At 51.5% G+C, this 24,334-nt stretch overlaps 1 protein-coding gene across 13 annotated transcripts in view; it reads right to left on the bottom strand.

The window, feature by feature from the left end:
- Positions 1-1,229: 1,229 nt before the first annotated feature.
- PLEKHA7 (pleckstrin homology domain containing A7) overlaps positions 1,230-24,334 on the bottom strand; it is a 223,270-nt gene continuing 200,165 nt past the window's right edge. For 7 of the 13 annotated variants that reach the window (XM_041730449.1, XM_041730452.1, XM_041730454.1 and 4 more), the window contains 9 exons: positions 21,659-21,847; positions 21,446-21,563; positions 19,305-19,408; positions 18,397-18,597; positions 15,377-15,535; positions 13,036-13,169; positions 12,171-12,313; positions 10,548-10,658; positions 1,230-8,599 (listed from right to left, as the gene is read on the bottom strand). In XM_041730449.1, coding sequence (XP_041586383.1) covers positions 10,558-10,658; positions 12,171-12,313; positions 13,036-13,169; positions 15,377-15,535; positions 18,397-18,597; positions 19,305-19,408; positions 21,446-21,563; positions 21,659-21,847 — 1,149 coding nt within the window. In that variant the 3' untranslated portion in view covers positions 1,230-8,599; positions 10,548-10,557. Of the gene's footprint in view, positions 8,600-10,547; positions 10,659-12,170; positions 12,314-13,035; positions 13,170-15,376; positions 15,536-16,943; positions 18,598-19,304; positions 19,409-21,445; positions 21,564-21,658; positions 21,848-24,334 lie in introns of those variants that run through there. The other 6 variants (XM_041730451.1, XM_041730456.1, XM_041730450.1 and 3 more) reach the window with 5 other exon arrangements.

Here is a 24,334-nt window from a genome sequence, read left to right as displayed (position 1 = left end):
TCAGCTCAGGTCCTGGTCTCATGGGTTGTAAGGTCAAGCCCCACGTCGGGCTCAGCAGGAGTCTGCTTGGATCCTCTCCCCCTCTGCCAGCCCCCCCACCTGCTCACTCGCTCTCAAATAAATACTTTTAAAAAAAAAAAAAAAATAGAACGGCAGGCCGACAGTGGAGGGCAGCAGACTGGGGATAACGGATGGCCCCAAACCTGTTTATCCTGTGAAATGGGGGAAAGAGGATGGTAGAAATGTGGGAGAACCACCTGGAGCCCTGCTGCTCCCAGTAAGGACTATACATGAGGGCAAACCTGCACGGTGAACTTCGGCGGGGTGCTCCCACAGGGGTGCTCCCACACCTGCAGCAGTGTCTGAGGATGATCTCATTCAGTCCCCAGGATCACCTGGTAAGGGAGGTACTTTTTTTTTTTTTTTAATTTTTATTTACTTATGATAGTCACACAGAGAGAGTAAGAGAGGCAGAGACACAGGCAGAGGGAGAGGGAGAAGCAGGCTCCATGTACTGGGAGCCCGACGTGGGATTTGATCCCGGGTCTCCAGGATTGTGCCCTGGGCCAAAGGCAGGCGCCAAACCGCTGCACCACCCAGGGATCCCAGTAAGGGAGGTACTTATTCCCACCTTTCAGAGGAAGAAACAGAAGCTTAGGAAAGTTCAGTAACTTGCCCAAGGTCAGAGTTAGTAAGGGTGGCTTTGAATCCCACACTCCCTGCTTTTACCTACTACTTGAGGAACTTTTTTTTAAGATTTTATTTATTTATTCATGAGAGACACACAGAGAGAGAGGCAGAGACACAGGCAGAGGGAGAAGCAGGCTCCATGCAGGGAGCCCGATGTGGGACCCGATCCCGGGTCTCCAGGATCACGCCCCGAGCCAAAGGCAGACGCTCAACCCCTGAGCCACCTAGGCGTCCCTACTTGAGGAACTTATAAAGAGGGCGCTGGGGGTGCTCTCTGGGGGCTAGAGTAGAAAACACCCAACAGAGCAGAGCAGAGCTGGGCAAAGTTAACTGAAGAAAAGAAGAGGCTCCCTGGCCAATAAGCCTTGACTTTCTCTCATTCATTCAACACATTGCTTAGCCCCTTCTTGTGGCAGACACCACTCTGGGCCCTAGGGGTAATTTAAACAAGACAATACCCTTGCTCACATGAAGCATATATTCTTGTGAGGGAGACAGGCAATAAGGAAACAAAGAACAAGAATGTGATATGTATTAAAGGATCATAACTTTAATGCAGGTAAATAACATACATTTTTTTTTCTATCGCTTCCCATGGGGTGGAATCTGTTCTTAGCCTTTTCTGTGTAATAACGTTCGATCCTCACAACAACTCTACTAAGGTAGTTGCTAATCTAAATCTTTTACAGGTGAGAAAACTGAGGCATGAAGAGGTTAAGTAACTTGCCCAAGGTCACGGCTGGCCAAATGGAGCAACCAAGGTTAGATTCCAGGCAATGTGGCTCCAAAGCCTGTGCTTGTTACCTCTGCCTCCTGGCTGCCTCCTTTCCATGGTGTCAACCTGTAATAGGAGACTGCCAGCCACAGTCACACAGGAGAGAGCACCTGAGTGGTGATGCATCTTGTTCATCCCGAGAGAGGAAGCCCTGGGTCCAGAAACATGAGCACTGGGTCTCAGAATGGAGCACCCTACACTGGAAATAGGACCTCAGTTGATGCAGCTCAGTGATACCAGGACTATCCAAGATTGCCCTGGTCTCAAGACTGCCAGGCAACCTTCCAATGAAGACTTGGCCTGGGGAAGGGTGTGTATGTGTCAGTGAACACTAGTGGCCTGGCAGTTGGGTTCTCACCCAATTTTCCCTGTCTTCTGAGCCCAGTGAGTATAGCCCTGAGCAACAGCCCAACTCTTGGTGCTGTCAAATCTGGTTTCCAAGCCCCAAAGTCCAGGGACAGATGTCAAGCATGCCATGGTAACCCCTCTCCGTGGGATCTCCAGGAGACGCTCACTGTCAAATCATAGCCATAATGGCAGCTTCCATGTGCTGAGCACACATTACTCGCTAGGCACTCTCCCGTAGGCCTCTCTGCAGGCTATCCATGAGCTCACGGCTCTCACCAGAAGCAATTCTATTTCAAGTGACCCAGAATCCAGGGCCACAGGGCACCTCCTCTTTCCAAGGTAATAGCAGCCCGCGTAATGGTTAAAAGCTCTCTGGAGTCAGATACAAACTCAAACTTCTACCCAGTTGCTTACTAGTCATAGAGCCACTGTGCCTCAGTCTTCTCATGTGTAATATGGGAATAAGAATACCTACCACCTGGGTAGGCTAGACTATGTAACAGGATCAAAGAAAGCCTAAAATCCCAGTGGATGGATAAACCAACATTTATTTCTCACTCCTGCAAAGTTCGCTGCAGACCTTGGGGCCTCTCCTGGGGAGTCCCTCCCAAGTGGAGACTTAGGTCCAGTTACAGTTATCTTGCATCTTATGGCTGCACTATTTAGAATATGTGCCTCCTGATGGCCACTGCAGGGAAGAGAAAGCTGGAGAGAGTACACAAGCTCTCAAGTGCTTCAGTGTGGCTGAAGGAGAACGAGGAGAGGATCTTGCAGTAGACAGTCTCCAAAGATGGCCACTGTCCATTCCTTCCCTTCTAGTACGTGCATGCCACTCCACCCTTTGGGAGGCAGAGTCTATTCCCTCTCCTTTAATATCCTTGCCTTGTTCAAGAGAATGGGGAGAAAGTGACTCTATGCCAATTCCAGACCTGCCAGCTCAGATCCAAAGTCCAACCACTCTGAGACCTTCCTGCTGTAACAAAGACCAAGCAGCCACCTGGACAGACCGTGTGGAAAGATGGAGACGCCCAGCCTGGGGTGCCTACCTGGGGTGCCAGACACGTGAGTGAAGAGCCCCTACTTGAACATCCCATGTCTGTAATCACTACACAGAGAAAATCTGCCCAGCTGAGCCCAGTCCAGACTGCAGATCATGAGAAATAAGATATGGTCTGGGGTCAGTTTACATCAACAGAAAGAGGGGTGTGTGCCCCTGAGGCAGGGGGAGGAGACCTAGAGAATGTGTCTGAGCCCCATAGGGAGGACCCGAGTAGAAGCTCTAAGCAGCTTCTCCCGAGTAAACCAGAGCACACACAACCCTGTTTTGGGGCCCGTGAGACACAAAATTAGGGAGCGAAAGATCTCCCATTCATGTATAGATGCAGTCTGGGGTTGGCCAGGGTGAGCTCCTCAGAGACAGTCCCTCATCCAGCACTTCTGGGGTCTGCAGCCTGGGGCGGGGGCTGCAAGCTAGGCATCTCTCCTGGAGCACAGGGGCAGTGGCCTCATGGCCAGAAAGCATCAAGAAGCTGCAAGTGGAAGTGCTCCAACTTGACAAGACTATTGTGAACTCATGTGAGATATGCCTGGGGACTCCCTGAAATGACCGGAGAAGACCTGGGCAGAGGACCCGCACTGTGGGCAGAAGGGGGCAGAGGCCATGAGAGCTGCGCTGCTACTGTCATTGGGACCTCATGTGTGCCCACCTGTCTAGCGCGGTCCCAGGAAACACAGGAACAGCATGAAGGCCTGAAAGTGACAGAAAATGATGGCGTGTATGTGAAACCCCTTGCAGGCTCCCACAACTAGGCAGGGGGAATCTGAGGAGGGCTGGTCTTCCCACAATTGTGGGCAGAGAAGGTACTCAAAGAACTGCTTATTAATGTGATTCTGACCCTTTTTTGACTTCCACGGGCCATAGTCTTCTAAGGCTGGGGGTTTGGCAAGGACCCTAGAAGGGTTTTGCTGAGATGCCCAGAGACTACATTCTCTCGGCATAGGACCCAATTTTCCAGCTTCTCCCAGGGACAATTCTGCCTCTGAACCTGGATTCGAGACCTAGGAAGGAAATGCTTTCTAGATCCCAGAGGCCTCCAGAAGCAAACAGGGATTTGGACCAACAGTGAGCCAGGGACTCAGTCAAAGGGGGCTGCGTGTCTTCACGGGGACAGGAGAGCCCCTGCTATGTGTGGGGAAAATGAGACTCTGTGGAAGCTTCCAGGGCCCGGGGCCAGGATGGTGAGAGAACCACTGCTACAGCCCACACAACTAGCAAAACGCCCCAAGATGTCGAGTCAGTTAAGGATAGAGATGCGGCTCAGGGCTCTGGGAAAGCATCTGCGACTGATTAGTGATGTCAACCCAAGGGCTGAGGACAATGGAAGCTTCATGTCTGACTCTGTGACCTCAGCTGAGGGACTGTGTCTCATTCCCCCTCGGTTCTAAGGCAGCGTGTGGGAGAAAGCTGGCAGCTGAGCAGTCAGGAGCCCCTTACTCACCAGGCCAAAACCCACGTTTATCGGGAGGAGCCCTTAGCAAGTGCTGGCTGGCTCTCCACATAAAAAGTAAAAAGCCTTTGAGGAGCTCAGCTGGGAAGCCTCTTCTCTGACCCCTAAGCTGTACCCAGTGAGCTCAGAGAGGTCCTTTTTAGGGGCTGCTCCAAAACACAGCCCTTCCTGGGCTGGTCCACCCTCCAACCATGCACGACCCGCACCCCTCACTGTGCAGGCAGGTCCACCCCCACCCACACCCCGGCTCCAGCCTCATCTGCATTTAACACCCCTTGTTGGGCTGTGGCAGAGAATACTCCACAGACTCATATTAAAAATGCCCTTTAAAATTCAAAAGCTTTGAACTAAAGAAATATCTCGAGAAGTTTTCATGGAAAGTTCAGCTCCACGGGTTCAATTCACTACACTTAGATGCACCTTTTCAAATAATAGGGAAAAAATGTAACAGGGTCAGACCCAATCAATATGCTTGTTCAAACAGAATTGCAGGGACTGTGATGTGCACACATTTTGTACTCTGCCTTTGTACCCCGCCACTCGCTCTGAAGAAAGGTTTCTTTGCTCGGAGAGCAATGAAAGTGATAGCCTTTGGAGTGGAGGCGGCAAAGCAACGGCGTGTTTACGGGCCCGGAGAGCTGCCATTTCTCCCAGCCACCCCCGGCCCGGCCTCGTCCTTTGTTCTTTTCATAACGACACGAAGCCCACGTGAGCCAAGTCCCCTGCGCACCCCGGCGTCTGATGCGGAATCAGAAGCAGGGGGCTCCCAGAACTTGCCTACCATGTCTCAGAAATGTGATTTGTGGATTAGACAAATAATTTGCTGCTTCTTTCCCACCCTTGGTGCGAACACAAAAGGACTTGCCACGGAGTACAGTAACCACGGGTGGAGGAAAATCCTAAAGACCAAAATGGGCCCCTGTCTAGCTGAGCCAACGTTCACAACCACTCCCACCCCTGCCATCCCCAAATTGACTTTGGGCAGGTAGAGGCTTCCCTGGCCTTGGCCTGCAACCTGTAATAGCCAGGACAATTCTAGAGAACCCAGTTTAACTGAAGACTATAGCAGAGGGGGTAGAGGGAGGCAAACAGGCTAAGGGAAGTTTCTACTCTCACAGCCAGCCACGAAGGCAGGCAGAAGAATGATGGGGAGCAAACAAAAGGTTTTCAGCATCTGCACTAGTCTGGGTACCTCCACTTCACGAGCACTCATAAGTGTCTGTACGCCTCGGCTTTAATCACTGAAACAATGCCCTGGACATGTTGCGAATCTGGGCAGTTCAAGAAGCTAAATTGGGGATTATTCCCAACCCCCATTTCAGACGAGATCCTACAGTTTTCCCATTGGTTCCTGCTAAAATGAGACCGACATCCTGGGCTCGACAGGGGCCCAGGTTAAAGTTACCCGGGAGGGAATGCTGCAAACGGATGCAGGAGCAGCACGCTCCCATTTGTCCACCATGATCCCATTGTTCCAAACTCTGCTCGGAGAAAAAACCAAAATAAGTTAAAATAAGTAAGCTAATAAATAAACTCCGCTCAGGCCCTGTGGTCCTGGTTAAGAAGCAAAGCTGGAAGGGTCAAGCCACGTGGGGTTGGTTTTCGGAGCAGTCCCCACCTGGAGGGTCCCCAGTGAGCACGTACTTTCACAGATGGCCCTGTCTTACCTCAAGTCACGAATCCTCTTGTGGGGGTTGTGGGGAGTGGGGTGGGGGTGGCAGGCCATGCTGCCTGCTTCTACATGATGTGGCTGGAGCATGCCTTTTCCACACCACACGTGCTCTTCATGGAGGCCTGTCATGCTCTCTGTAGACTGAAGTTTGGGTGACAATTGTTATAGAAGAGGCTATCCCTTCTCCTGGCTGGGGCTGGAGAGAACAGAGTTGCCACGTTGCCTCCTACACAGGATTGTATGTGTGAAACAGAAACTGAGACCAACAGTAAAAAACTGTGGGCGTGTTTTCGCTGAACAAATGTCTATGTCTACAGACGGCCACCCTGTGTGTAGGGGGTATTGGTTTCTATATCTTTTTTTTTTCTTTAACTTTTGCACTCGGTTATTGAGGAATTTCTGCCCTCTCCCTTTGCCCCCCGCCCAACCTCTTTCATCTGTTATGGAGATATCTCCAAGTGATGCTTGAAACCAGAGCGTTTTTTTATTTTAAAATTGAAAGAGAGATCAGTAGCTAAAAAGCAGCAGTGTTCCCTGTTCAGAATACTTTGGAATCTACCCTCCCCAGTTTAAAGAGTTGGAAAGTCACCCTAAACCCTGGGTGCTCTCCTTGGTAATAGAGAAAAACTGCCATAATAACAAAGTTGGAAATACACACATCCCCAAACTCAACTGGCCTCCTGGCTTCTGTTTTAAGCCTACATCACAAGTCAAAACGAATCAAATACAAATCCAGTTTACAATGGTCCGTCACTAACCCGCCTCACTGGAACAAGCCGGCCGCGTGTGGGTTGGAAGGGGTCCCGTGGCGTCCCTTCCGCTCTCCTGGATTGCAGTCTGCCTGCCAAACCAACCCCACGCGGGAGTCCGCAGCCTGGCAGCCGCTCAGCCGGGCTGGGGTGGGTGGGGGGCCACCGCGAGCAGCCGCTGAAGCCCCGCCAAGGGCCCAAAAGCCTTCTTCCCCTGGACCTCTAGAGTCAATCAAGCGTCAAGGAACTGTCAGCAGGAGAAACTTTTCATAGGTGAACACAAGCAAGACCGAGAGCTGACACTGGGGATTTTCCAAAGAATTGGAAAAAAACCAACACAGGCAGCTCATGAGAATACAGCCAGCAAGAAGCAGGAAGCATATCAGGTTAATATTTTAATCTGTACATCACAATTTTTTTTTTTGCAAACCATTACACTTTTATTTAAATTAACTTTTTCTTGCAAAATATTCATTTCATTTTTCCAACAAAATCTTATAAAGGCAAAAATAAAATCTTATTTTGGCAAATGTCATGAAGTTGATACTGGCAGCATATGGAGTTAGTTAAAAATAGACAGCAGTTTCTAAATATAGTTAAGATTTTTTTTTTCCAACCATAGTCAAAGACAAATTTTCATTTAAAGTGTGGCCCCACCCAATGGAGGTTTGTGTGTGTGTGTGTGTGTGTGTGTGTGTGTGTGTGTGTGTGTCTTTCCCCTAAGACATCATTTTCTGTATGCAGAATATTGTGAGCTCATGACTTAAATAAAGGACCACAAACACTGCGCCTGGCTTGGCAGTCCACTCCTCACTTGGGCCTGGAAGTGGAGTCAAAGGCCTGCTGCTGGCCATCAGGGATGTTGGGGGCACGCTGCCTGACCTCCGGCCACCAGACCATGTCCTGGGGAAGCTGACCTAGGTTCTCCAGGGCAGGCAGCAAAGCCCGATCACAGCCTAGTGTGGAGTCAGGGAGTTTTAGGTGGACACCACCCAGTGTGAAGTTTATTGCTTATGATACAATAAAAGGTGCTTCCTCTCACCTTTTCTGTATTTCAGAGTGTGTATGTATATATATTTTGTTTGTTTGTTTGTTTGTTTAATTAAAGCAAACTGTTCTGTTTTTCTCGAGAAGAGCCTTTTGTTAAGAGAACCTCATGAACAGTTTGGGAGCCAAATCTCTTGAACACACTACTGCCCCTAAACCAAACCCAAGGGCCAAGGCACAGACCTGGGCTCCCCATGCCACCCTGGTGGAGTTTCCCCCTCCAGGCTGGTCATTTGGCCGGGTCAGGGACAGCTGACCTCTGCAGCTAAGGACCCCCTCTTTCCCCAGATAGTCCGCCAATGAACCCAACACCGGGCTCCCCTGGAAGCACAGATCAAGCCCAACCTTCACCTGAGTTCACTGGATGTTGGACTGGCCTCCGCCCGCCCTGCCCTTCTCCCCCACCCACACCTACCACCCAAACAGTACCTGAATTTGTATTGTGCAGCTCCAAAATCCTGCATCTTCACCTTTCCAGCCAATCAGCCCTTGAGGTGAACGTTATAAAATATATTCTGATTCTAAAATACAGCGTCAGTATTTTACAGTGTGTATCAAAAGTGCCTTTGTCATATGTAAAAAGGAGTCTGGACTAAAACAAGTCGGGGTGGGGGTGTTAGGACCTAGGCCTATGGTGAACACCCCACAGTTGCTGGGCTGCTCCTTCCTCCAGCCAGAACCCCTGCTGAGCTGGAAGGAGTTTCCTTGTGGGGAAGGAAGATCAATCTTCTGGGAGGGAAGTGGTTCCACTGGGCCCCTGGCTCCAGACTTCTCCTCTGCACGCTGGGTCACGGGTCAGTCACTGCCTGGGCTGGCAAAAAGCACAGGACACAGTGAGAAGTGCAGGATCTCAGCCCACATCTGGGGAGCAGGCAGGGGGCATGTCTGTACACACACAACAGGGGACAGGGGACGGCAGGCTGACAAGACAGAGCAGCAGAGCAGGGGGCTGGGGCAATGCGGCTGCTGCTGGGGGCCCTCAGCTTCTAGGACCCATGGGCACTTGGCCCCACCCTCTCTTCACCCCCACCACTTCTAGAAAGTTTTGCCAGATAGACGCTGGCCCCTAGATTGGGTCTCTGCCCTGACAGGGCAAACGGCCTGAGCAAAGAGGACTCTGGGGTCCAGTTCTGGCCCTGCCTTTCCCTCACTAAGTGACTCGGTAACGCTCTCAGCCTCCATGAGTCTCATTTTTTAAAAACAGAATGGTCACACCCACCTCCTAGTGAAGATTTACCCTAACAAAAGGACAAATGGAAATGCGGATGCACTCCGGAAAAAAGCATTCAAGGCCTATCTCACAACTATGGGGGTGTGCAAAGCTGGGAGGAACGGGGTGGGGGTGGGGGGCTTCTGGCCTGCGTCTCCGTGGCCTGGGCTGGTGCTACCACACTCAGATCTCCAGGAGAAATCCACACCCCTACTGTGGCCCCAACACGTCCCTGTGGCCTTGACGAAGGACGTGGCTGGAGCATCTCTCTGTGGTTCTTCAGTCACGGGGTCTCTAAGGCATACTTTCCAAGAGCCTGGCCTAAGCAGGCCAATCCTTTCCTTCCACCCTCAGGTGGGCAGGGCACCAGGTTGGGGGACACCTGATGAAAAATCACGAATCCCACCCCCAGTGCACACACACTCTGTCCCTCCCTTCTCCAAACACCTAGAGCTCCTGGGGGTGGCCCAGATGAGTCCATGGTGGTGACAGAGAACAAAGTCTCTGAGCTTGCACTGTAGGGGTTCAAACCCTGGTCTGATGCTTACAGCTTCAACTCCTTGGGCAAGTCCCTCAAGGTCTCTGAGCTTCATTTCCTCATTTACAAAGTGGGGGTAAGTATCTGCATAGGATGGTTGTGTGGGTCGAAGGAGATGCTTAGCACAATGCCTGGCACATGGCAGGTACTCAATGATGCTAACCATAAGTATGTACAAAGCAAAGAAAGGGAAACCCTACAAGATGAAAGCAAGATGGAACGTCAGGGAGAGGACTGCTGAGACTTCTGGTCTGACCCTCCCTTGTCCAGGTGAGGCAACTGTCAGGCCACGAACTCACCACAAGACTGGACCGGATGCCAGGCCTCCAGGCTCTGCCTCTTCTGCTCCTGCCCTGACCCCTCTCTGCTCTCATCACTAAATGCTCTCATGGGGAGGCCCCACAAGGGGTGGTGCCAGAAAATTCTGAATGGCTGAGGGCCAACTTCACATTGCCCTGGGTGGCCTCCCCCTGAAGCTTCCCTTCCTCTCCCCTCCTGAGGGGCTCAAGTGCTGTAAAGGGCAGTCCTAGTCCTTGCCCTGACACCAATTCCACTTGGCCTGCTGTGAGCTTCCACTCCTCACTGGGCCCCAGTTTCCTGGATTTTTCTAGTCTTCCAGTTCTTCAAATTCTCTAGCCACAGCCTGAGAGGCCAGCCGACACTAACTCTTCCTTTCCAACCCCCCAACCCCAGGCTGCCAGCGCTGGTCCCTTGGAGCACAGGGCTCCCTGCAGGAAAGAGAGCTGGGTAGAAGGGGTACAGTTCTAGCTTCTACTTCGGGGAGGCAGGGACTTGGCTCACCCAGCCCCTACTGTAGTGAAGCCACTGAGATGGGGTTCCTAACAACCATCCATCCCTACCCACCCACCAGTCCAGGGCAGCCTCCCCAGCAGCCGCTTTGCGGGTGAAGGAAGGAAGCTCAGCAGGCGGCACTGCAATCATCTCCACGGCAGAGGGGGTGGGGAGGCATGCTCGGCGCTAGGGGAGGGGCAGGCCAGGCAGGGCTCTTACTTGGAAGGTGTTAGACAAAGGTGTAGTGGAGTCCGTTGCTTAAGGGGGGGTAAGGTGGCACCGTCCTGGAGGACAGGGGGGCTTTAGGCGGGAGGAGGGCCAGCTGCTGCGCTAGACGGGCACACAGGAATTAAGCGGGGCGTTAGGCTCCTCATCTGCTCCTGCAGCACCAGATGCCCCCACCTGGCAGGGCTGGAGTGCCGTGGGCCTGGGCAGCATGCCCATGGGGCCTGGTGGGGGCCCGGTTGGGACTGGCCTGCGGGTCCCAGATATGCCTCCGAGCTGGAGGGAGGGAGCGAGAGTAAGGAAAGGCTGTGGCAAAGGTGGCAAAGGTGGGGAGGTGAGGGAGGCCTTGCGAACTGCCTGCAGTAAGGGAGCTGAGGCCCACGAGGGTAGAGCAAGGACAGGCCAGACAGGAGGGCACCTTTTGGTGGTGGCAGAGTATCCCTGCTAGACCCCTCAACATGGAGAGGAATCAAGATAAGCCACAGGAACCGCCCAGGATCATTTGGAGGAGGGGCCAGGGTGAGTCTTCCACTGTCTCCCCAGCTGCCCCAACCACCTCTCACCCCATGTAGCTTGTCTTCAAGGGAGTGAGGACAGCAGAGATTTCAGGGTTTCTGTGCAGGATCAAAGCACGGGGGTGGGTGTGGGGGTGGACAGCGAACAGCCTTCCCCTTGCCTAAGGTCACTCCCCTGGCTCCTTGAGGTGATGTTAAAGCTCTGCTCCCCAGACCAGACTCCCAGGGCCAGTCACCTCAGGGCCCAGCAAGCCCCACCGGGCATCACTTCTACACCCTCTGGCCAGGGTTGGAGGGCTGGGGGGCTGTGACACCACTTCAGGCTCTGTGATCACTCCCTCTCTGGAAGGCCTACAACACCCCTGGCCAAGGGCACCACCCAGACACACAGTGGCCTCTGCATCTGGGGACAAACAATACTAGATGGACTGGGAGTACATGCACAGGGAGCAGAGATGTGGAGGGAGGAGCAGTCACGAGTCTCCTTCCTGTCTGAGAGAGAAAGCCTTTCACACACACACACACGCACACACGCACACACAAAATACACTTTCCCATCCCACTGGCCAGCAAAGTCCCACTTCCCAAGACCTGTTTACTGAGACAGACCACTCTGCTAAAATGGACAGTGGTTTTGATCTGGGAACGAAAGCAGGAGTTCCAGGGAGAGCTAGAGGAGCCCCCCTTGCCTTGCCCCAGCAAGAAATCCAAACACCAGTGTTTTCCTGCCCCTTTTCTCGTGAAGCCAGAAATCTTAGTCTGGGCCGCCTCTTTCAGAGGCCTGAAAAATCTGTTCTTAACCCACGTTCTTGGAGAAAGCTGAACAGCAGCACCACTCCTAGATTTAAGAATGAGCTAGAAATACCCTCTCCCGGACCTCTTTCCTCAGACACTCCTGGGCTTCAGTTCTCCCACCACCTGCCCTACCCCATCTTACCTCCCAAGCCTTGTGGTGTTCACGGGACAGGAGAACGAACCGCTGGCCCTCAAACTACCAAGGCTGACACCTAGTTTTCTGCAGACTCCCTGATAGGCCATGCTGGGCTCTGAGCCCAAGCAGCGAGTGGGAGCCAGACTTGGAGGCTGGCATCCGTGGCCTCACCTGCCACCTGCTTGCTGCGCTGGGAGGCCTCGGAGGCCAGAGCGTAGGAGATGTTGATGATGCGCTCCTGCTCCTGCAGCTGCGAGTCCAGGTCGGCCACGCTGTTCCGGTCCTGGCCTGAGGTCGGCTGCAGGTTGCACATGCTGCAGGAGGGCCAGAAAGCAGGCGATGGGCCTCTCCACCCCCCAGCACCCTCGCATCTGCCTCAAGAGAGGAGGGCTGCCCTAGTGCACTTTCTCTCGAACACCCAGTCACAGCTTTGTTCCTCCTCTGGGGCATCAAGGCTTTAAAAAAAAGAGTTCCAGCTCTGGGTTCCTATTAAATCCTGAAATGAAAAAGCTAACCTAACTCTGAAAGAGAAGCCCTCAGATATCAGGGCTTATGTTTCTGAAGCTCCAGGGGCTGAGAAGATAGGAAAGCCTCCCATCCTGGCCTCCAGGGAAGTGGGCAAGGCCTTTGGCACCCCGGGACCAGGCTGAGCCCCTGGCTCTGGTCTAGGGATCTGTGTGAGGGAACACAGCCCTGACACTGGGAGGACCAGCCTTGGGGCTGTCCACCTCATCGTCACACTTGACTCCACTCCCTACATCTGCCAGCATCACAAGACACAGATCTGGGGGCAAAGGACCAGGATGGCCCACTATTGCATATTTTAGGACTTGCAGATGACCTAGCAAGCTTCCTCACAGATGCGCTGGTGCCATTCTGAGAGCCAGCCTGCTCCTTATATATAAACACGGCTTACCTGAGTCAGAGACCTGGGCAAACATGCACCCTAGTCAGCCTGGCCCAGGGCCCAGGCAGCTGAGACACCCCCGGGGTCAGCCTAGCAGGCTGTCAAGACTCGAGCACCGTAAGAGCTGACCTGGAACGAGCAAGGATGTTGCGGATCTTCTCGGCTTTGCGATACCGCGCCTGCAGCTCCTCAAGGCTGGGCGGTTCCTCAGGGTCCAGCTCCACGTAACGCTCAGGGATGGAGACCTTCTCAGGTTTGGACAGCTGAGGAAAGGACCGGGCGGTGGCAGCAAGGGGGCTCAGATATGGGGTTTAGGACTCGCTTCTCGCCCTGTCCCCCAGCACAAGGAAGCAAACGGAGCCCACAGAGTTAAGTAACTTGCTAAGATCAACAGCAGTCCACTGTGGAGTCAGGATCTGGACCTGGGTCTGACTCCAAAGCCCGTGTTCTTTCCACCACACCAGACAACCCCCTACAGGCCAGTGGAAAGGAAGAGGAAAGGCAAGACCTCGAGACTGGAAGCCTTCAGGATACAGTGATAATCCTTAATGCCGCCTTCGATATGAGCTGACCCCTGCCAACCTCCACAGCCACACTGACCCACCGTGTGGCCTCTGCCCCTGCTCTTTCCTCTGCATGGGATGTTCTTCCATTCACACTACTCTTTCTGACGCTCTGGACCACACTTCAGAAGTCTTCCCTACCCCTCCCCACCCCGCCCCCTGGCATCCCCTCCTGTTTTGTCTCTCCACGGTTTGCTGCAGGGACCTGACACTCAGCAAATACTCCTTGGATGGGTGGCTGAATGTGCAGGTGGTTAGATAGAGGGATAGTGGCTGGGTGGGTGGATGAAAGGAAGTGATAATGCATCCTGTACCCTACAAAAGCTCTTCTGATCTAGACAGGAAGCAGCCATGCAGTATCTACTGGCTGCAGAGGAAGATGCCCCAACTCCCTCCCACCAGTCTCCTACTACATGCGCCCAGCAGTAACTCCAGCCTGCTGAAACCTGGCTCAGGCTAAGAATGCTAAAGGCAACTTTTGCACACCCCAGGGAATTTCTTCTTCCTTGATCTGCAAAAGCACGTTAAAATGAGGTTGGTTGAAGCTTCTAAAAACAATCTAAATCCAATCCCAGGGCAAATCTGGACTTGAATTTAAACCCATGCAGACCTTTTATTCTGGTGAAAGATGGCAAGAAATAAGCTCTTGTCTGTTATGTCCAATGAGGGCAGATCCAGAGGAAGGAAGTAGATTGCATTGTAGCAGAAGGGATTTAGGTTAGAGATAAGAAAGGACTTTTTCCCCTGGCTGGGAGGCCAATTAGGACACCATGAAGCACACTTCCACTGCCAAGGCAGCAAGTAGAAGCTTCTTGTGTGAATCTGAGAAAATGTAGACCTTTAGCTGTTTCAGAGGTGCCAAAGGGAAAAGGTCTGAGGGTGAGGACAGGCTTCCTTAACCCCTGGAGGCCCAGCTGACCCCAGAACTCAGCAACTCCCCAGGTGTGAATTTGCTCATCCTTCCAGTGGTATGAACGTTTCCTCTCCTATAGTTTCAGAGCACAACAAGTCCTACACAAACATTTGTGGGGTATCTATGCGCCACTGTGAGCTTCATCCAACAGAGTTGTCACTCAGGAAGTACTTACAGAGCACCTAGTATGTGCCAGGTGCTAAGTGCACGGTGAACCAAACAGCCATAGACCATTCTACAGAGCTTACAAACGGCACAATATAGGCCTCAGGAAACCTCCCCGTGTCCTGAAGACCCTGAGTCTGTCACCCTCTAATTTCTTGCTCTTCCTGTGGGTAAGACATATTCCTGAATGAAAGAAGACCCAGGGGTTACTTGCTTTTCTGGGCTTGGCCAGCCATGATGCATTGGTGCCACCAGAGGGCACCAGAAGAACTCAGACCAGAACTGCACAGGTCTCGGCAGGGGCTGGAAATTTCACCTGTGATTTTCAAACCCGGTCGCCTTCTCCCAGCCTTGCCCAAGTCTAATTGCCCAAGTTGGCCTGACTGGCCAGTTGCAAGGCCAACACCTAGTTTTCTGGGGAGCATTTGCCAATAACAACTACCTCATCACATGCCTACTATGTGCCAGGCCCTGTGCTCCTGATTTTCTGACCACTGCTAATCCTGCAAGCAACGTGCTGAATCACGTAATCCTCACCACAACCCACTTTACTGTAGAGGAAATTGAGGCTCAGAGAAGTTAAATGACTTGCCCTCAATTATGGAGAGAAATAGATCTAAATCTGCATCAAAATGCCTTGGCTCCTTTTATTGCCTTGAGCTGCTATGCATCCATTCTCCTAGCCACACAGAAACTGAGACTTGTCCCCATTCTGGACAGCACCCCCTCCCCCAAGTGCCACTGGGAGGGCTGGTCAGGTCGGTCGCCAGCCTGAGCCGGATAAAGGCTGCTCCTCCCGGGGGGACATGAAGGAAGCCCCTGCCCTCACCTCTCTGCTGATGTCCAAGTCATAGTCTTGAGGTTCCAGGTCCAACTCAGTGACAGGCATGGCCTGCACTTTCAACCAGCCATTGTCCTCCTTGTCCTTTCTTTCCCCTTGCATCGCCCGTTCCAGCAACTGCAGGTCAAAGTCCTGCTCACGCTTCCACTGGCAACAGAACGAGAAGGTTAAATGTAGTCGCTTCCTGACTGCTCAGAAAACCATGCTTGTCCCCTTTGGGATGGGGCTTGCAGGCACTGGGGTCCTTGGGAAGGGGGCCTGTGACCCATGAGGGAAAAGCTATGTGACCATGAGCATCTCAACCTCACCTCTAAAACAAGACAGCAGTGGTGGGACATGGTTGGTCCCTGTGGGTGCTGGAAGGCCAAGTAAGAGAAATGGAGAATGAGGCCTCTGCCCCTTTTACATGGTCTGATGCCAGACTGCTGATTTCTCTCTCATCTGGGCACCCAGAGGATTCACACATGTACCTCTAGGGCCTAGTTCTAAGACCCATGACTTTAGACTCATGTTGGTCCCCAGAGATACAGGAGGTTTCCAAATCGAAGAGGGTGACCTCAAAACAGAACCTGGGACAGAGATCCAGAAAAAGCTGCTTCATAGCTTGTGGAAGCCTTCCGGGTTCAGGAGCCATACATCTCAGCTCAGAAATGATGAGAAAAAAACAAGCCCTTGGAGGCTCTGGTAAGCACATACCAATAGCCAAGACCCTCTCTACTAGGTACTCCCAAGAGGATACATTTAGGGGTGGGGGATATTGTACCCATAGAGGGAAGGGAAGGTCTAGGCAGGAATAGGTTGGGCCTAGGGAGGTAGCTAAGCTGCTGTTTACCCAGGCATCTATTTGAGGGCAGATACTTGAAGTTAGAAAAAAAAAAAAAAATGAAACCATGTAAAATTGAAATGCTAAATCAAATGCAATATTTCCCAGGCTATTCCTTAGTACCAGCTATGAAACAAGCATCTCTTCACAGAGGGAAAAACTAAACTGGCCATTGTAAGATCCAAACACAACTCTGCAACTCCACAGTCGCCTTTCAAATCTCTATGGCCTATGTTCTTACAGGCTTTTGAAACTGAGCAGGGTGTTGAGAGAAGGAAACAGGCTCAAAGCTTCTCTTTTCTTGAGCAGAAACCAAGCAGATGCGTCTCCATCCCAGCAGACCTCCTCCACCCCACCCCATACATCTCACAGAGCCCTCAGTGGTCATGATTGTCTTTGATACTCCCTTAAGTCCCCCCCAAAGCCCCAAACCCATAGCTATATCAGCACATTTCACCCATTCATGCACAAGCTCTCCATACTGACTCCAAGCCAATGTAATTGCTCTTAGGTGGTGATTTCCAATTACAGTATGAAAGGATTAGGCATTTGAAGTTTTAAAGATGAAAAATTAATTTAATGATTCACAAAGAAAATGCACATTTTCTTACACGCTCACAAGTGCCCCAAGTAGAGACAAATCCTCATTTAAACCCAGCCTGATTGTTTGCACAAACAGGAAAAGTTCATTAGACTCTGGGATGTATCCTGGGGAAGAACCACGCCAATCCATTGTCATTAAGCAACACGTTTATTGGCGTTGATGCAGAGACTTACACAAGTCTTTTTTAAGAGAAAAATTACAAGATACTCAAGTTACGATTTTAGATAATCTTTCTACATTTGAGACATCAGGTTGTAAAAGGTCAGTGTTACCCCAAATGACATTTGCTTATAAAGTTTAAAAGTTACCAGTTTTGCAGCTTTTCAGGATATGAGTGTCCTGGGTCTTACCCCTTTGGTGTCTGTGCTAACAGCTGCAGAGAGGCCCTCTGAATACAGAACATAATATATCTTGGCATCCGTTCAAATTATTAAATACTATAAACACAAAAAGTTTTCCATAAGAAATTGTGTGCTAGGACTGGAGGAATCAAAACTGAACCACTTTAGACTTGGTAGGATTTATTTAAACGTGCAATCTCTGAAGTCTGTGTCTACCATCCAGGTGTAAGGCATGGACTTTGATCAATTCATAATGCCCAGACCTCTGCCCATGATCACGGCCCTCAGGCAGCAGGTTGGCTCAGCCTTGTGGGGAGGCTTTTGGGTTAAGTGAATTATGAGTCAGTAGGCCTGCATAAAGGGGGCAGCAGAAAGGTGAGTCACACATGGGAGTGCTGGCTAGGCTATGGAGACAAGAGCTGCTATTACAAGCCTGGTAATAAAGAGCACAGGCCAGTTAAAGAATGTTCAATGCAAATTAGAAGCTTCCGTAAACACAATCAGGCAGGATTAGAGAGGCAATGAGCGGTAACACTAAAAGCAAAAGAGCTTGTGCAATGAATTAGGGAAAGAGCAGTCTGGCTAGAGGGCTAGGGAAACAGTGATTTCAAACAACAGGGAGAAGTCAAATGGAATGTTTCCAAAAGGGACAGAAGGGGACTGTGGGCAGGGTGCAGTGCCTGGAAGCACGCCGGGGGCGGGGGGGCGGGGAGCACAGATCCCCCCACTCTCCGGGGGCACCATGAGGCCTGCCGGCACCACAAGCTGGGGGAGACCGCCCGCCCTCAGGGCTGCACGGACGACCCTGTGCCCAGTTGCTCCACAGGGCATCGCTTAGAGGTTTGGGAGGCTAGCTGGCTTTCGCTCCTCCTCATCCAATCTTATCACCATCTTCCTCTTCCATTCCTGAACTCTGTACTCCCAAGTCCTTGATCCAGCTGAGACTCCAAATGCTACAAAGTCCTCTCGCAAGTTCAGCTTGGAGAACAAACTTGGGACATTTTCTCTGGCTCCTAGGCTCCTGCCGTGACATCCTCACTCCTCCTCCAATTCCGGATCACCCTCTGACCAGGTCACATATGTGGCCTGGGTTGTGGACAAAAACAGCCTATGGGGTGTTCTCTGAACCTTCCTGGTCGAAGGCCTACTCTCTCGGGGGTGTGATGTCCTTGTGTTTGGGGAACTCAGGGAAGCTCTGCTCCCCATCCCAGCCCCACCTGCCTGGACCCTCCTAACATACTGAGCCGAGATCTCCAGGGAGAGGCTGGCTGAGGTAGCGGGACGAGGGCAGACCCGTCCTCTCTCCTTGGCTCAGCGTCCTCTTGCGCTCCCGGACCAGGGCCTTCTGGTGTCGCTTCATGCGCTCCAGCTGCTCCTCCGCACTCATCTTGCCCCGCTGGTGGTCCCCTGAGTACAGGCGCTCCAAGGCACTCTTGGGTCTCTGAGGAGCAGGAGAGTGAGAGACAAGGCAACTGGGCTAGGACACAGGGCAGCCACCCTGCAGCTCCATTCCCATCTTCCGACTCTCTCCCTCTCTCTCTCTCACATACACACTCACTCACTCACTCACTCACTCACTCACTCACTCTAGCTCCTCTAAGCACACTCATGAACACAATACCCTTGACCCTCACAGGCTCTCTGGAAAGCATCCCATTCTGCAGATGCAGATACTGAGGCCCAGGCCTGTCCAGCTGGGCACACATGCAGCATGTGATGCAGCCAGAACTCAGGGTGCAGACTTTCTGGATACCCTCATGTGAGCCTGAAGAAATGGGGAGAGCTGTATGACGCCTGTAAAAGGTGTTACCCCAAATGACATTTGCTTATAAAGTTTAAAAGTTACTGGTTTTGCAGCTTTTCAGGATATGAGTGTCCTGGGTCCTACCCCTTTGGTGTCTGTGCTAACAGCTGCAGAGAAGCCCTCTGAATACAGAACATAATATATCTTGGCCCCTTTTAGGTGGGCCATGGGAAAGGTATCCACTGAGCACATGGTGACAGGGACCCTGCACTCAGGAGGGCTGAAGTCACTTCACAGGCCATCCCTGGGGCTCACAGGATTGCCAGTCATCATCCACCTCTGAGCCCTTCCCTCTGTGGGTGAGGGAGCAGTGCACTCCTTGAGAACTTCTCAAGGCCACTCACAGGGAAGGTCACCTTGCTGCTCTCGGCATTTAGACCCCTCCGGAGTGTGACGTAGGGAGCAATGGTGGACGACTGCTGAAGCCTTGACGTGGACCCCGAGAGCCCTTAGTGAGGAAAGAGAAGTGCAAGTGTATTTGTGATGGGGTGGACAGGCTACCAGCACCACCCCCCCTCTGAATCACCTCCCACTCCTGAGAGGGGACCGTGAGGACCTGGCCAATAACCCATTCTTCTTCTTCCCCAGAGCCTGGAAAAGCAAGGCCCCAGGTAGAGGATGAGGGGCCAGCCCAGAGGTGCTCCCTGTCCCCAATGGGAAATAGCATCTCTGGAGATGTGTAGACCACCCTAGTCTTCCTTCACATGCAGAAGACCTGGGCTGCTTGGCAGCTAGAAAGGATGAAGGGGAAGGAATGCCCTTCATCCTTTCATCCTGATGCACTCCTACGCGTCCTTCATGACCCAACCTGGATACCCTGCCTGTGTGAAGCCTTCTTAAATGCCCAAGCAGAATCTATTGTCCTGCATATCCTTCAATATATGCACTGGTTACTGCATTGACCACAGTGCCAATGTACCTGTCCAACTAGCCTGCAAATTCAGTGATGCCTGCCTGCCTGCCTGCCTGGCTGAATGAATGAATAAATGAATGAAAGGAAAGAAGCAGCACCAAGTATTTACTGATCACTTAACTATCTAACGGGAAGGCACTGTGCTAGGTGTTTTATATAGATTTTGTTCCACTGGCCTTACCATGTAAGCATTCATTACCCAACCATTGTAGAGAATTATAGTCTAAGGCTCAGAGAGGTCAAGGAACTTGCCCAAGGTCACATGGTAGGAATATCATCGACCATGTACATTCCATGTCTGGGTCCTTAGATGTGAGATGGCTTAGAGAAATCATCTCACCCTGGCTGGCTGGGGCCACCACCTGTGCTTTCTCCACTAACACCAATTCTTATCAGGGGCAGTCCCTGACATCTAGAAATGGACATCACGCTGGCTGAGGACACCATTACCATTTAGCATGTAGGGAAAAGAATGATAACTGCCCTGCAATGCAAAGAGAATCCTGAGAAACAGAGAACTGTCCTGCTCCAAATGCCACTAATACCACCATTAATAAACACCTCTAGGCCATAATGAATTAAGGGAACAGCATCCCTGTGCAGTGCTTCAGCAAAATCCAGAGCCTGCACCCTCCAGGGACCAGCTCAGGCCATAGCATGCCTAGGCAGTGTGGTGGGCTGGAGTCCCATGACCCTGCAGGTGCCAGAACTATAGCTGTGGCTCCTCCTGCTTCTGCACCTGACCAATGAGCAGAGCACTTGACCACCCACTTTGGGGAGCAGACAGGAGGATCAGGTGAGGAACAAATGAAGGAGATAGTCAGCCTGCTCAGGGATTCCAGCAGACCCAGATGCAAAAAGGTCAGGAGACCTCCCTGTAATGGGATTTCTGAAGAGATAGTCTGGCTGTGGGGACAAAGGAGGTATAGGTGAGCCTAAGGGCCTAAGTCTGTTCTCACCCCCATCTTGAAGGGATAGGGGAGGGCAGTGAGGAGGAACCCCAACTGAGAAAGGTGTGTTTATTTAAAGAAAGGACTCCTGGAGTCTCAGAGTGACACAGGAGAGCACAAACCCACTGGAAAGCCAGAGACCGCCAAATTGATGGCAGTCACCTAACAGCCCAACTGCAGGGTGCCGTGGTTCTGGGACAAAACACTGGGGTTGTGTTCTGACTCCATCACCTGTTGGCCATTTGGCAAGTTAGTTAATTTCTCTGAGTCTTAGTTTTCTTATCTCTAAAATGGGAATAATAATAGTACTTCCTTCACAGGATTATTATAGAGATTAGCTAGGTGAATATAGAGCATAACACAGTGATGGGCTTTGAAGTAATTGCTATTATTATTATTTCCAGGGACAGATGTAATAAAAGAGGAAGAGAATCAGGATGTAGGCCAGAGGACGGAAGGATGGGCCCTCCTTGCAGCCCAGAGTCTCCCTGACAGCTGCTGCCCACACTGAGGCCCAAAGCCCCAGGCGGAAGGGTGCAAGGGACTGGGTCAGAGACTGGGGAGCAGTGGTATGGTAGGAGCAGGGGTTCCCAGAAAGCCTCCGCGGACAGCTTTGCCTTACCTCTGCCTGGCAGTGTCTGGTACCTGCTGTCGGGGCCCACTAGTCCCAGGGAGGGCTGGGCCATGTCCCCACTGAAAGTCGCCAGCTCGGGCTCACTAACGTATGACCGAAGCTCCACCTGCGGGCAGAGTCTGAGGCTGTCGTACCTGCCCAGTGTCCCGCCACCTTCCCTCCCTCGCGCAGCAGGGCTGCCCGGGCTCGCTCTCCGCTCACCCGTGAGTCCCCATTCACACACTGCCCTTGCTCCCGGTCTCGCTTCCTCTCGTCTGACTGCCGTTTAAGACCTCTCACTGAGGTGTGCCGGATGATGGTGGCCTCTTTCGGGAGAGGTGGTACGGCCGGGGGCTGGTCCTCTGGACTGTAGAGCTCCGGGAGTGGGGGCCTGGGAGGCGCCTCATCTTCCTGCTCAGAAAAAGAACTAGAATCAGTGCCCAGCAAGAGGCAGCTAGAGGGAAGATGCCTAGTGGCACCACCACAGGGGTGGCCCAAAAGGCCAGAGCAGGCCACCTCAGGCCTGCAGAGCACGACCACTTCAGCCCAGTGATGCCAGCATTTCCCCTGGATGAGCTATGAGGAAGGGGGATGCCTCTGCTCTAATCCTATTCTTCTCTTCAATTCACTCACTTTCCGTTTTGCGTTACCTATACGAAACCCAGAACTCCACTCTCCTGTGTCCAAGGTTGTACTCCCCTCCTTGAAGTGTCCCATGGCGGAGAGCGGGCCGGTAAGTCTACTTGGTCCTATCTCTACGACAGCAGCACCCCTAGCCCTCCACACCACCTGGAGGACAAACATCTACCCCACTCCTAAGTTCTCAGACTGAGCTGGCTCACTGTCCCTGCATGGTCTCTGGATCCTTCAACAGGTTGGGATCTGAGCAAGGACAGTCTACATCCCCTGCCCTTTCTATCAGAAATGTGCGTGGTTACAAAATATTTCCTCCTTCCTGACTCAGGGACTGGATAAGCAGTCAGTGCGGGTGACTCACTGCCTTCCTGGCAGCCCACTCCCTGGGTGGTGATGAATGTAACTATTTTCCTTGAAACTGACTCCTCGCCCCCTAATAAATGCTCTCTGAGGGCTGTGGTTTCTGCACAGACCGACAGCCTGGCCCCTGACTGCCATGAACACCCACTCCTGGAACCAGGGACCATTGGCACCCCTTCCTAACCACCCTCCTTCCTTAGTTTCTCTTTGTTTTTCAGAATTTTGGAGAGGTCAGGAAAGGATGCTGAAGCTTGCTCTATGGAGGTTTATCAGCATTCTAGCAAAATGACACAATTCACTACTGTTTGAAAGCTAAGCCTCCTGTCCCAGATACCCACAGGCTCTCTGAGCATCAGCGGTTTCCAACTCTGACAAGGTCTTGGAATCACCAATTTCTAAAAAGCTCCCCAGAAAGATAAACACAAAACATTGACGCAAACACAAAACTGCCTTTGACTGAAGGGAATAGAATGTCTGGAGATGGAGGGTGGGAAGAGACATTTTATTATATACTTTTCTGTATCTTTTGATTTTGTACCCTTTGAGAATATTATCTAATAGAAAAGTGACAGGGGTGTCTGGGTGGCTCAGTCTGTTAAGCATCTGCCTTTGGCTCAGGTCATGATCCCAGAGTCCTGGCAGGGAGTCTGCTTCTCCCTTTACCCTCCCCCCACACACACTTGTCCTCTCTCTCACTGGCACTGTTTCTCTCTCTCAAATACATAAATAAAAACCTTTTTTAAAAAGTAACATTAAATTCAAGAGAATAAGCCAAATAAAAATGAAAGAACTATAGCTACACGCAACAACGTGGACAAATCTCACATATATAACATTGAAGACAAGATACAAGATACTAAAGAATACAGTACCACATACAGGCACAACTCAAGTGTTTAGACATAGGTAGGCAAAATTAAAAAAAAAAAAAAAAAGGCAAAGAAATTATCCAAAAAGTCAAGATAGTGATAATGGTTATTTCAGGCAGAAAAGGACTCATGGGCCTGAGGTGTCTAGTTGCTGATAAAGTTGTTTCTTGGTTTAGGTGTTGGTATAAATGGGTGGTCTCGGGATCCCTGGGTGGCGCAGCGGTTTAGCGCCTGCCTTTGGCCCAGGGCGCGATCCTGGAGACCCGGGATCGAATCCCACGTCGGGCTTCGGGTGCATGGAGCCTGCTTCTCTCTCTGCCTATGTCTCTGCCTCTTTCTCTCTCTCTCTCTCTCTCTCTGTGACTATCATAAATAAATAAAAATTAAAAAAAAATTTTTTAAAATGGGTGGTCTCTTTATTATTTGTTAAATTATATATTCATGTTTAATATCAATCTCAGGATATCACTATGTCACAAGTACAAATATAAAACAAACAATAATAACAAATGGTAAACCTGGTGAACAAAGGGAAAGAAGACGCCCCCCCACCCGGTGACTCTGATGCTCAGCCAAGTTGAAAAGCCCTGCCTGTGGGCCACAGAGGACTCAACTGTGAAGAGCCTCTGTGACCATCTATTCTAAGTTGCTTGTTGTGCACGAGGGGAAACTGAGGAAGCCCAGAGAAAGGAAGAGATTTGACCAAGGGTCCAGTGAGACAAGAAATGGAATCCAGGCCATCCAGCTCCTAAGCTACCATCTTTTCCCTCTGCTCCTCATCCCTGCTAGCAGGCATCCTGCCTTAAGTCAGAGGCTGTGTGCCCTAGCCATTTCTGCTGTATTTCCCACCTCCTGTTTGGTGGCTGGTACCCTACTGCCTCTTAGATATAAAATTGGGAAGGAGACCTCAATGTGAAGAAATTCACGATGACTCAGTCCCAGCACCTGTCTTCCAGCTATGGGCCCTGGGCTATGGCTGGAAGCAGGTGGACAGCGAGATCCAGGGTATGGGAACTTGTATGTTTTGGCCAGC

Source organism: Vulpes lagopus, chromosome 15, assembly GCF_018345385.1.
Source record: "Vulpes lagopus strain Blue_001 chromosome 15, ASM1834538v1, whole genome shotgun sequence".
Lineage (NCBI taxonomy): Eukaryota > Metazoa > Chordata > Mammalia > Carnivora > Canidae > Vulpes > Vulpes lagopus.
This window is presented reverse-complemented; position numbering and strand designations above follow the sequence as displayed.